Source organism: Chenopodium album, chromosome 27 (assembly GCF_948465745.1).
Source record: "Chenopodium album chromosome 27, dcCheAlbu1.1, whole genome shotgun sequence".
Taxonomy (NCBI): Eukaryota; Viridiplantae; Streptophyta; class Magnoliopsida; order Caryophyllales; family Amaranthaceae; genus Chenopodium; species Chenopodium album.
In genome coordinates, this window is record NC_137860.1 from 6,992,303 (window position 1) to 7,005,265 (window position 12,963).

The 12,963-nt window shown below is 32.2% G+C and overlaps 3 protein-coding genes across 3 annotated transcripts in view; 2 read left to right on the forward strand and 1 right to left on the reverse strand.

Annotated features, from left to right (window-relative positions):
- Positions 1-12,963, reverse strand: part of LOC145619611 (uncharacterized) — a 255,837-nt gene that overhangs the window by 116,923 nt on the left and 125,951 nt on the right. The window lies entirely within an intron of this gene.
- Positions 1,820-5,541, forward strand: LOC145619219 (L-ascorbate peroxidase, cytosolic-like). Its single transcript, XM_081673864.1, has 10 exons — positions 1,820-1,977; positions 3,443-3,573; positions 3,664-3,838; positions 3,931-3,996; positions 4,160-4,208; positions 4,375-4,460; positions 4,551-4,630; positions 4,716-4,818; positions 5,090-5,148; positions 5,251-5,541. Exons 2-10 carry the CDS (start codon positions 3,455-3,457, stop codon positions 5,264-5,266), a joined length of 753 nt encoding a protein of 250 aa, XP_081529990.1. The 5' UTR covers positions 1,820-1,977; positions 3,443-3,454; the 3' UTR covers positions 5,267-5,541.
- LOC145620841 (mitogen-activated protein kinase 3-like) lies at positions 9,612-12,919 on the forward strand. The gene is made up of 6 exons (XM_081675557.1): positions 9,612-9,846; positions 9,959-10,088; positions 10,712-10,849; positions 11,311-11,643; positions 12,096-12,279; positions 12,579-12,919. Exons 1-6 carry the CDS (start codon positions 9,665-9,667, stop codon positions 12,746-12,748), a joined length of 1,137 nt encoding a protein of 378 aa, XP_081531683.1. The 5' UTR covers positions 9,612-9,664; the 3' UTR covers positions 12,749-12,919.

The window sequence follows — 12,963 nt, forward strand, 5'->3', positions numbered from 1 at the left end:
AAAATAAATCTATAAATAAGGTTATTGACATTCTTTTGTATGTATATTCATGAGTGATTTGGTGTTCATCCAAAACTAATAATAATAATTATATGTACTTGTGTTATTTCTAAATTTAATTTGGACTTGATTCCAAATTCTAAATATTCAGATCCTAGTAAACATGTTTAAATTATTCTAGTTTGGGCCAGGTCCAAAATCCATTTCATCTATACTTATTGCTAACTAATTAATTACCTTACTTCTTATTATCCTTACAGAATGATTTACTAATAATGCTAATAAAAGAAATCCATATAAATTGGAAACAAATCAAACTTATCTTATTTTTGGTGTACAATCATCACTTGATTTGCTAATTTTAGTTATAAAATCACTTCATTTTGGATAGTGTTACAATTTATCTTGTAAAAATGAAATGAATTGTTCTAATTTAAGATAGTTTGGATAGTGCTTACTATTTATCTTTAAAAAATGAAAGGTATACAATCATCATTTGATTTGCTTATTTTGGTTATCAAATCATCATTTGATTTGCTTATTTTAGTTATAAAATCATCACTTGATTTTGGATAGTGTTACAATTTATCTTGTAAAAATGAAATTAATTTAAGATAGTTTGGATAGTGTTTACTACAATATTTATCTTGTCAAAATTAAATAAATTGTTTTATTTAAGATAATAATCTATTTACAAAAATAAAAATAAAGCTATACATAGCTCGTAAGGCTATATATAAAGAGTGAAAATTGATAAATACAAATGTAATTTAACATTAATTACACTAATAGGCACATAATTTATCATGTATTTTAGATTAATACCAAATTAGGGCTTGTTTGACTCACCTTACTTTTGCTTCCATGAACTTATCTGGTCCGCTCTGATCTGATCTGACCAATCTTTGACCTTAAATATACGATAATCTATATGGGAAAAATATATCATGTGGGATTTTGTTAGATTCGTAATAATTTTTATTTTATTAATATGTGATTTTTAGATTTTTTTTTCATAACAAAATTAAAGATATTTAGCGATAAAAAATTGCACATAAAACGATGATCTGGTCTGACCTAATCTGAACTTATATTTTCTAAAATAAGTAAAAATAAGATAAACTAAACAAGGCCTTTGACATGAAAATAAGGGCTGTTCTGATTTGCTAAACCGGGCTTAATTGAACTGAATATTTTATAAGAAGAGGAAATTAGGAACTAAACTGAATTGAACTGAACTAATAATAAGCTGAAGAGAATAGACCCTAAGGTCCCGTTCTCTTCACCTTAATTTTGCTGAACTGGAATTATTTTTACTGAACTTAATTAATTTTACTGAACTGAAATTATTTAAACTGATTTTCTATTATAATTTTCTTTAAGAAAACTGAATTTTACTTAACTGAACTTATTATTACTGAACTGAAATTATTTTTACTGAATTGAACTTATTTTTTACTGAACTGAAATTATTTTTACTTAATATTATTTTTTTTAAGGTGAAGAGAACAAGGCCTAAGTATGGATGAACAACTTTCACTAATATTCTTTTCACATATTTTTTTAATCAAACAAATTGAAAAAAAAAAAATAAATAAAAAAAAATAAATAAAAAAACGGCAATCAAAATCAATTCAAAAAAGTTTAAAAAACCCCACCTACTCTCCATACCTTAATTTTCTTTTATTTTTTTTCTCTATAAAAAGTCAAGACAACTCCAACTCCAACTCCATAAATATTCCCCAACCAATCAGAATCCCTTGATTTCCCACCACCAATTTCAGCCGCAGATTTAGGTCTAATCCAACGGTCCAGAGTAATTTACTAGAACCTTCGTAGACCACGATCCTTTTTCCCTTTATAATCCTCTCCATTTTCATTTCAGCCATAATTTTATTGACTGAACTTGTGCTCTCCTCGTGCTCACCTTCCGCATTCTAGGGTTATTCATTTTTTCATCTTCGATTTTTTCATCAGGTTCGCCATTTTCTCTCTCTTCTTTTTGTTCTTTATTTTGATTTAGATCTATGTCATTTTGTTGTTTGATTTTTTAATGAAAAATGTGGATTTTGTTTGTTTGATGATTTGATCGTTTGTTTATGGTTGATCGTGCATGTTAATCTCATTTTTGGTGTGATTTATCGGCGCATTCTTTGATTTCTTTTGACATTGATGTTTTTTTTTGTGTGTGATTAATAGGCGTTTTGATTTCTATGTATTAATCTCATTTACTGTATTTTTTGTCGCTTTGATTGATTTAATTTGAAAAATGTGCCTTCGATTGTTTAATTTCATCTCATGTTCGCTTTATTTCTTGATCGTACTTTATGATTTTGATTTGTTTATGTGATTTATCGTTGTTCGATTTCGTTTGTTTATCAATAGGTTTTTTATTAGATAATTTAAGCAGTTTTTATCAGTGTTTTGATCTCAATTATTACAGTAGTTGTGAAATGTGGATCTAAAAGCGATTTATCAGCGTTTATTTTTCGATCGTTTTTGGTTAGAGGTTGTTGTATAAGTAATCGAGTCCAGAATTTGAAATGATCAGTGTAGTTTGTGTTATAATTTGACTCATTTTATGACGCTTTAAATTTGTCGGAATTAATTGGAGTTGTTAATTTTGATGAAACTTTTCGTTTGATAAAGATTACTGTGGAGTATGGACGTGTGGTCAGTGAAGAGGTTGTAGTGTTGTACCAGCAATATATTACGATTTTTTTTTTTTAAAAAAATTAATATATACTGAGAATATTTTGGAATTTAGTGTATTTTTTAAAAAATAAAAAAAACAGGAAGATGTCCTAAAATGGAGCCTTGTCCTGGTAATTCTTTTTAGTAACTAGAATAATGCAAGTGATGGTGTAATAATGATAAAAGCCCACTAGTCAATTTGTGAGGGGAATATAAAATTAATGGTTTGTATTTTTAATTTTTTGATTGATTGAGTACCTCACTTTTTATGATTATCTATTGAACAGTTATAAATTTTGGGAAATAACAAATACTCTGTATTTGATATTATGGGATAAGCTTAAAAACTACTCATATTTTTGGTGGACTTTTGGATGTCATGTTGGGGATATGAGATATCTATAAACTAAATGTTTAGGAGGGTTAATAAGATATAAAAATAGTTTACAAGACGTTTTTAAGCCTATAGTTTATTATTGAATTATGTTATTTGATCCTAATTTGGTTCAGAATTCAAATGTTTGGTGCTAATTCAATGTCTGATTTTGGTTCTGAACAATTGTGCCAAGTTATGATTAATAACCCTCACTTGTAGTTACTGTTGGATCATAAATTCATAATTACTAATTTTTCGGTCTGTTTAATGCTTACTTAAATCCGCTAATTATGAATGATTGTCACTTGTGAACTAAGGCTTTGATTTATTGAGTGATTGATTGTGAACTAACTGTTAATTTGGTCTTATCAGAATTCATAAGCCATGGGAAAGAGCTACCCAACCGTTAGTGAGGATTACCAGAAATCTATTGAAAAGGCCAAGAGGAAGCTCAGGGCATTGATTGCTGAGAAGCAATGTGCTCCTCTTATGCTCCGTCTCGCGTAAGTTGGGCTTATTTGGTTTTGTAGCTGTAATTTGGCTTATTATTTTTGCATCAACAATTTTTTGATGAATGTTTGTTTGTTGTACAGATGGCACTCCGCTGGTACCTTTGATGTGAACTCAAAGACTGGAGGACCTTTCGGTACAATTAGGCACCAAGCAGAGCTAGCTCATGGGGCTAACAATGGGCTTGACATTGCCGTTAGGTTGTTGGAACCCCTCAAGGAACAATTCCCCAATATTTCTTATGCTGACTTCTACCAGGTATAATTCCACTGTCTTGTATCTAATGTGCTACCCTTCATTCTTTTTGGCTGGTATTTAATGTTGATTTTCTCTTGTTTGATTTGGTGTAGTTGGCTGGTGTTGTGGCTGTTGAAGTCACTGGAGGACCTGAAATTCCCTTCCACCCAGGCAGAGAGGTTTGTAATTGTTTTTACTGCCTACTTGTGTAATGCATGTTTGGTTGCTATTATGCTATCATCGAATTTGCTGTTGTGGAAGCGTTTAGCAATTTTTTCAATTTATCAGAAGTTACTATAATGTTAATTTTTTCGAAAATGATGAATTTTTCCATGATTCCAGGACAAGCCAGAGCCACCCCAGGAAGGCCGTCTCCCTGATGCCACCAAGGGTATGCATCTTTTTTTTTTCTTTTACTTTGTAATGTGTGGAATTTCTTCCTTATCTCCGCCCACCCCCCCAAACCCATTCCACCCAATCCTTTCCAATATTGCGGCTAGTTTGCTCTGGTCAAGGTTCCATTGATTCCTACTAAATCAGTTGTGTTACTGTTGCAGGTTGTGACCATTTAAGAGATGTCTTCATCAAGCAAATGGGTCTTACTGACCAGGACATTGTTGCTCTCTCTGGAGGCCACACCTTGGTATGCTTGACACATTCGTTGTTGTAGTTGTTTATAGCCTTCCCTTGTGTTGGTTAGATTCTAACGCGTTCTACTTTTATAATTTGGTAGGGGAGGTGCCACAAGGAACGCTCTGGTTTTGAGGGAGCTTGGACTGCCAATCCTTTGGTCTTCGACAATTCTTACTTCAAGTAATTATTCTATATTTATCTGCAACAATATTTCCTTGGGCAATAAAATATTTGCTAATTCATCTTTTCCCCTACCTGTTGACAGGGAGCTTCTGAGTGGTGAGAAGGAAGGTCTCTTGCAGCTGCCATCTGACAAGGCTCTTCTCTCTGACCCTGTCTTCCGCCCACTGGTTGAGAAATATGCAGCTGTATGTCTTCCAAAATCTTGTTATTTCAATAAAGCTTTTGCAAAACTGCTGTTATAAAATGATCAAATATGCTCCTAATAAGACTAAAGAGTATAGAAAAGGGAAAAGAGGGGTTCAGAATCTTTTCATTTGAGAAGATTCATAAAGAATCATGTAGTTTTGTTCTAGTGCCATATGCCTAATTCTTCTTTGAAATTACCATCTAGTGGCTAGTCTTTTCATTTAAATCATATTAACTATTTTCTCATGATTGTAATGATTTTCTTATCAGGATGAGGATGCATTCTTTGCTGACTATGCTGAGGCGCACCTGAAACTTTCTGAACTTGGGTAATGCTCTTACTCTTCTTATGTACAATTATTGCTGTTAAACTTCTCATGTCATGGTAGACACCTGTATTCTGTTCTAAGACGGTCTGTTTTCTGTTATAGATTTGCCGATGCTTAAGCAGCTGGAAAGAGATGGATTGAAGGGTGTCCAAGAGACTAGCACCAGTGCATCTTTTGTATTTCATTGCATTTAGAATGATATTGAGAAACTTTTAGCACAGTGCGCATAGGTTGCAATAGGGAATGCTTGGTAACTCTTCATAACTTTTTGCTGAGTTTGATGGATTGGTGTGTGTAGTTGGACTTCCAGTTTGTGGATTGGTCATGTTGCTTATGTAATAAAAGATATTATAACAATTGCGGTTGCCTGAATGTGCTTGGTAGTTTTCGGTATTCCTCGCTTTTGATGAAAAGGTCTTCCTATTGCACCATGATACTATGATACCTTTTACAAAGCAGTAACTTTTGGTAAAGTTTAGAAAGTGTCTTTGGTGCATAAGATGGTTGTTTTCAGAAGGAATGTACATTCTCTTTCCAATGGCAATGAGATTGTTTAAAATTCGAATTGTTGGATCAAGCTGCCTTTAAAGGCAGTTTTAGTACTAAAACAAAAATTGGCTATAATTGTCTTAATCGAAACGACGAAACTGGATATGTGACGAAATTTTTTCAATCTCAATGACAATTGTAGTAATTGCCACTTTGGGTAAAATATGATCCCAACTTATTAATTCACTTTTTATATGCGTAGTGACTTTTTTTTTTTTTTTTTTTTTTTGACGGGGCGTAGTGACTGTTAAGTATGTGTATATTACTCGTATTATTTGCAACTTAAGGGTCAGGTACGGCTCCAACTCCTCCAAGACAAAAGATGTCGAGTGATGATTAAGAAAATGAAGTACATGTCATTAACAAGATTATTAAATCCAAATCTTCTATTTTATTGATTAATTTAAAAATTTAACAAATCCCTAATCTAAATCCAACTTACAAACCACTAGACCATCCACAACCCTCTAACCCAAGCGAAGATCACCTCCACCAGTCCATCATCCACAACCCTCTAACCCAAGTGAAGATCAATGATTGATTCAGCGAAGATCAATGATCAGCGAAGATGATAAGAGAGAAAGTAGAGATTGCAGATCAGTGGGAAATCTAATATTTCCGAGATGGTGAGTCACTACCAGTTATTTTTTTTTTGAGGGAAAGTCACTACCAGTGATTGATCCCTTGTGAAAGTATATTTTTATTTCCCCTCGAATCTAGTTCATAATTAAATTCAATTTAAAAATGATATTACAATTTAATTGATTTCAATCCAAAAATAGGACACAAAAATACATACTACAAGTCTACAACCAAGTAGTAAGTAAAATTTCATCTTACAAGCCGAAAGTACTACAAATAACATATGGTATTGTAAAACTATTGCATTAACTTTATATTTCTTTTTTTTTTAATTTTTTTTTTATTGAGAAGTTTTAAGGAAAAATTAAAAAGTTGGTTGCACATATATAAAGATATAAATAGAAGAAGTAAAAAAAAAAGGAGTAACTTAAGAGATCAGTTGTTAAATATAACCGGTCTCTTTAATTAAAAACAATCAAAGAGGTTGGTTATTGCACTTTTAGAGCTAGTTTCACGCTCAATAGCAGTATCAAAGGGACCGGTCTCTTTTATTGTGGCTTTTTTTTTTTTTTTGGCTGATGATGCATGTGCACCATTATGCACACACATAGTTCCGGCACAGTAAGTTACACGTGTTAATTATTCAGAGATGAAGTAGTAAAAGAAAACTCTAAATAAATTTTGAATTAATTTCATACTAGATTGTGTAAAGAAGGATGATTGCATAAAAGAACTTAATAAATCAAAGTAATTAGACACACTTATTCTTTGACTATATAGCTTTGGAGTTTGGACTATCCTAAATTCCTGATCTTTTCCTCTTTCCTCCGAAGAAGCTTTCACCTTTGTCCCACATCCTACAAAGACTATTAGCTGAGTGAGCTGACCCTTTATAATGATTCCCAAAGTTTTTGTTTTAGGAAAAAAAAAAAAGGGATTACAAAAGTTGTAAGGAAGTTCTAATAATAGTGTAAAAGACTAGAAGACGTGTAGTCAATACATCGTACTCCCACCATTTCTGATTGGAAAATAATAGGATATGCACCGTGCACAAAAAGGAGTAGGGATCAATGTGGAAATTGACGTGATATAATCGATCCAGTCCTCAAATAAAAAATTTGGGTTTCAGTCTGGTCCAATCCAAACTCGAAAAATCTACATCAAATCGGACCCTTTTTTTAATATTTGAAAGTTGTTTGCTAAGAAAAACTCTTAAAATTAAACGTTGTACACATTTCCTTGAAAAAATCCTTAAGTTTTTCTTCTTTAACTGCCCTTTACAAGAATCGCAACCTCTAAGCTCTTCACCACTTCTCAAAATTCCTTTATGGTTGATTGGTTGTTTTGAAGTTGAGTCACTTGAGTGATTATCTATAAGTTTTGGTTATAAGTGTATCTTTCTATTTTCATAAAAAAATAATAAAAAAGCGTATATAATATGTAGTAATGTAGTCACTTCCTCTTTTTTGAATTAATTTTAATAGGCTTAATATATAATTTAAGGAAAATTACAAGTGGAAGAGAGAACGATTGAACGTCAATACAAGTGGGGGGTGAGTAATACTCGTACGTAGATATATCAATGAATAAAATTTGGATTAGGTGGAGTATGTATCACCGATATCCATTCATCACCCATTTACCATTCATGTAATTTGGATTTTCATCCATTTATATAGAACAGATGATTATATAAATGGATTCCATAATAACATTGCCATCCTTAAAAGCGGGAGAGAGAAATAAATATAGATTTCTTATACGATACCATAAAAAGTGAGCGTGAGATGTGGTACTCTTGATTTGTGTTATTACTAAATAAATATACATTTCTGATAGTTAATCCTAAAATTATACTAATAGGTGTTAAATACTCCGCGTACCGTTCAGCAAAATAAAACCTATTAAAAATAAATTTCTAAAAAATAAAACCCCAAAGATTGAAAAAGTCACGAGTTATGACCTTGGACTTCCTAAGTGAATTGATAATTCATATTTTAGCACTTGACTTATCCAAGAGGTCACACTAATCATAATCCAACTTCACATTTTAATTCCACTCCATTAAAAAAAAAAAAAAAAAAGTCCAACCACCCTTAGTAGAAACGGCAATTTAATGGACCCAAACACAACTACAAGGTCTACAACCGTTGATCTATGGCGGGCGCTTAATCTCAGCCGTTAGTATTAGTTATATTCCACCAAATACCGCGTCACTTTTCCCCTTCTACCGCGCATTTCCTCTCTCCTTCCCTCGCACCTGCTTAGCGCTATCAACGTGACTGCTCCCCCTTGTCTCACAATACTTTACCCGTTTCGTTAGCATATTCATTATACATTTGTCGATATACAACTTTGATCGTTAATAATTTTACTGTATCATTTATTTATTATGATTAGCAAAATTTTTATAAAATAATAAAAATGCATCAAGATTAATCCAACTGTTACAAGTTTACAACAATATTTTTTTTTTTATAAAAATAAGTTCATTACATTAACATTCACATAGTTACACTATGAGTGCCCCTGGAGCGTTAGATAAGAAAATTAAAAGTTACAATTAATTAAGGTTAAATTTACTCTAATATTTCGATTTTTAATTCTCTCATCTAACGCCCCGAGTACGCTCATTAGTTCTTTTTCTTTATATACTACCTCCGTTACATATTACTTGCAACGATTTGACATAAAGTAGAGAGGAAAAATGTCTAATCGTTGCAAATAATATGTAACGGAGGTAGTATATGTCCATAAGAGTTGTTTTTTTAAAAAAATATATATAGCCATAAATTAACATATATCAATACCCATATTTTATTATCAATACATAAATCTAATTAGTACGAGTATTAATTAAAATATCATCACATTAATTACAATAATGTGTTTTGTGTGCTGTCTACACCACATGATCGTTTGTAAAAAAAATAATACGAGTATTAATTAAAATATCATCACATTAATTACAATGATTTGTTTTGTGTGCTGTCTACACCATATGATTCTTTGTAAAAGAACAAAGTAACATCTATAACACTAACCGAATAACCTCTATGACACACATGAATTAATACGTGTAATAAAAATCCATATGTTAATTTATTTTATAATAGTTAAGATATTAACGATAAAAGTAGTACAATAATGCAAAAACTACCATTATTGGCAAAAAGTTGGGTAAAAAAAAACGTGAGGGAGGGAGTATTTAATTAGTAGCATCATCAGACTTGGTCTTTCTTCAACTTCAACGTTATATATATATCACTTACTTCCACCCCACCAAAACTTAGACTATTCCTCATTCTCATCATCATCATCATTTCTAACAATTTTTTTCAAATTTTTTTTAGAGCATTTAATTTTGATCATCATATCATAAGCGATGTCTGAATTTCCGATGGCGGCGGCAGCTGGAGGCGGCGGTCAATTTCCTGATTTTCCGGCAGTTTATACTCATGGTGGACAGTTTATACAGTACAATATTTTTGGTAACTTGTTTGAAGTTACTGCTAAGTATCGTCCTCCGATCATGCCTATTGGTCGTGGTGCTTATGGCATCGTCTGGTATGTTTTTTTTTTAACTCGGGTTTTTTCTGTCTAGAATTAGTTGTCACGTTGATATTGTCGGTTGTTCGAGTTTTTTTCTTATGTTTTTTTTTTTTTTGTGGTTGGACAGTTCGGTTTTGAATACAGAGACAAAAGAGATGGTTGCGTTGAAGAAGATTGCTAATGCTTTTGATAATTACATGGATGCTAAGCGTACTCTTCGTGAGATCAAAATTCTCCGCCATTTTGATCACGAAAATGTCTGTTCTTTGTCTCCTTTTCATTTATTTATTTATTTATTCATTTTCATTTGATTATTGATGCCAACACTTTTTCGAAAAATTTAAAATTTGCAAAAATAACCTATACATGAGTTGTCCCACATTTATAAATAACCCATACATGAGTAATCATTCCACATTAATAAAAATATATGAGTCATAGAAAAGGTTACTCAGCTTATTATTATCAGTTGGTTTTAGTATTAAAATCGCTAATTATATACTTTCTATTTGAAAAAGGTTTTTAAGATCGCTGGTATAACTCAGGATTTGTGTATTCCTAAAACAAAAAAAAATAAAAAAATAAAAAACAAAAGGCTTTGTGTATGTTTTTTTCTTAATAAAAATTTAATTAGTTTAATTTGTGGAATTGGGTTACATGACAGTTGAATGACTTGAAAAACTTGCTGGATTATGAATTTAGTAAAAGTTTTACTTGATTAGCATACTTTAATTAAAGTTGACTTTGGAGTATTAAAAAAAGTTTCAAAGTTCAAACTTGTTAATAAAAGTTTGATAATTTTATAGTTTTTTTTTTTTTTTTTTTTTTTTTTTTTTTTTTTTAAAGCCAACTAATAGTTGTTACTGCTTGCTTGAATCAGATCATAGTATTAAGAGATGTTATACCTGCTCCTGTACGTAGAGAATTCACTGATGTATATGTCGCGACTGAGCTTATGGATACTGATCTTCATCAGATAATTCGATCCCATCAGAGTTTATCAGAGGAGCATTGTCAGGTATAATAACACTCTTTCACTTTTGCTCGAAAATTAATTCATGTGTATTTACGTATGTCTATAATCGTAGTGCTAATGCCTTGCTAACAAAATTATGAAGTGGTCATATTGTGCTACTAATATAAGGCAATGTGAATCACATAGACGTGATAGGGCTTGTTTGTTATGATCATTGTATGTTGTACGTTATATGAAATCTCATACCAAAAATGGTTAACCGAGGATGATAATTGCTGTATATTGACACTATATGACTCATAATTGAGTTACCTTAGAAGTACTTTAGGAGTTAGGACGTTATTATGTCAATGTACGTTTCGCAGCTTTATCCTTAGGCTCTGTGATAAAACAGACAATCACATTATCTAACAGTAACGCGAACTTGTTTCAGAATTGATTCATTTAGTAGTCATATGTTTTGTTCTGGAACCTCACTCACAATATTCCATATATGATTGCAGTACTTCTTGTACCAGATTCTTCGAGGGCTTAAATACATACATTCCGCTAATGTCATACATAGAGATCTGAAGCCAAGCAATCTACTGATAAACGCTAACTGTGATCTCAAGATTTGTGATTTTGGTCTTGCACGACCAACCTCAGAAAACGAACACATGACTGAATATGTTGTCACTAGATGGTACAGAGCACCCGAGCTATTGCTCAATTCTTCTGATTACACTGCTTCAATTGATTTGTGGTCTGTGGGCTGCATATTCATGGAGCTCATGAACAGAAGGCCATTGTTTCCTGGCAAGGACCATGTTCACCAAATGCGACTCTTGACAGAGGTGAGGATTCCTTGCTGTCAATATTATGTCATTTTTCCTCAACTCAGCAAATTGATTCACATTGTTCTAACCTGTTATAGTTGAGAATGTGATGTAATTTTAGTAGAAAATCTTCTATAACAACTCATTACTACTCTCTTTTGTAAGTATCTTGGAAAGTTTAATCATATTGTTAACTAGGTACGAATATGTGACAGTTAATTTCAGACACATCCCGAAATACTATATACATGTCACTGTCATTTTTGGAGGGACAGAGTATATGAATGCAATATTAAATAGGTTTTATACATGCTGTGATTCGCTGTTTCCTTCCATATGGATTAGAGATGCACTGATTGTTTTCACTTTGCAGTGATGCGAGTTGCTCACACACCACTAGTTGAGTTTAATTGGTGTATTATTGCCAATGTTAGCTTGAGTTACTGATCCAAGTTTTTTCTTCTTTTCAGCTTCTTGGGACACCTACTGAAGCTGATCTAGGTTTTCTTCATAATGAAGATGCAAGAAGATACATCCGACAATTGCCACCACAACCTCGTCAGCAGTTAAGACAAGTTTTCCCTCATGTTAATCCTTTAGCAATTGATCTTATCGAGAGGATGCTGACATTTGATCCCACAAGGAGAATTACTGGTAAGTTCTTGTCACTTGGGATATTGCATTCTTGAAAGAAATGGTCTTTTCCACCATATGTAGAAACCTTTCCTTTTTATATACTCGACATAGCTTGATGATTGTTATAGTCATTTGGTATACAACTCTGTTGAAACAGCAAAATCTTCATTCATTGATTTGTATAAACCTGTATAGGGTAATGAAACGAAGAAATTGAGATCACAGACAATCACATTTTTTAGGAGACTTCTCTGATGCTCTTCATTACCTATTATGGTTTTCAGTATGACTAAAATTTTTACTTGTTACTTATGCAGTTGAAGAAGCATTAGCACATCCTTACCTTGCTAGATTACATGATATCGCGGATGAACCTGTATGCCAGGAGCCATTCTCATTTGATTTTGAGAACCAAGCCTTAACTGAAGAACAGATGAAGGACATGATCCATCAAGAAGCTTTAGCACTCAACCCGGGATACATATAGCATGTGCCTTTGAGAATCTACTCTTCTCTTGTATTATATCAGATCATTGCTAATTGACAGCTGCAGGCCTGCAGTAGTGCAGTATGATGGCTTATGATTTTCTGGTACAGTGATATGTTTGAATTTTTTTATTTAGGAATATGATGTGTAATATAAACATTCAATTTTCAATATCAGCTTCAGTAGTTCAGATTGTTTAAAACTTGCTAGAAGAA

Bases quoted from the DNA above. Each gene is read 5' to 3' on its own strand.
- LOC145620841 (XM_081675557.1), top strand. From the start codon at position 9,665: ATGTCTGAATTTCCGATGGCGGCGGCAGCTGGAGGCGGCGGTCAATTT. The intron at 10,850-11,310 runs GTATAATAACAC...ATATGATTGCAG, and splicing joins TATCAGAGGAGCATTGTCAG to TACTTCTTGTACCAGATTCT. The intron at 11,644-12,095 runs GTGAGGATTCCT...TCTTCTTTTCAG, and splicing joins AAATGCGACTCTTGACAGAG to CTTCTTGGGACACCTACTGA.
- LOC145619219 (XM_081673864.1), top strand. From the start codon at position 3,455: ATGGGAAAGAGCTACCCAACCGTTAGTGAGGATTACCAGAAATCTATT. The intron at 3,574-3,663 runs GTAAGTTGGGCT...TTTGTTGTACAG, and splicing joins CCTCTTATGCTCCGTCTCGC to ATGGCACTCCGCTGGTACCT. The intron at 4,461-4,550 runs GTATGCTTGACA...ATAATTTGGTAG, and splicing joins TCTCTGGAGGCCACACCTTG to GGGAGGTGCCACAAGGAACG.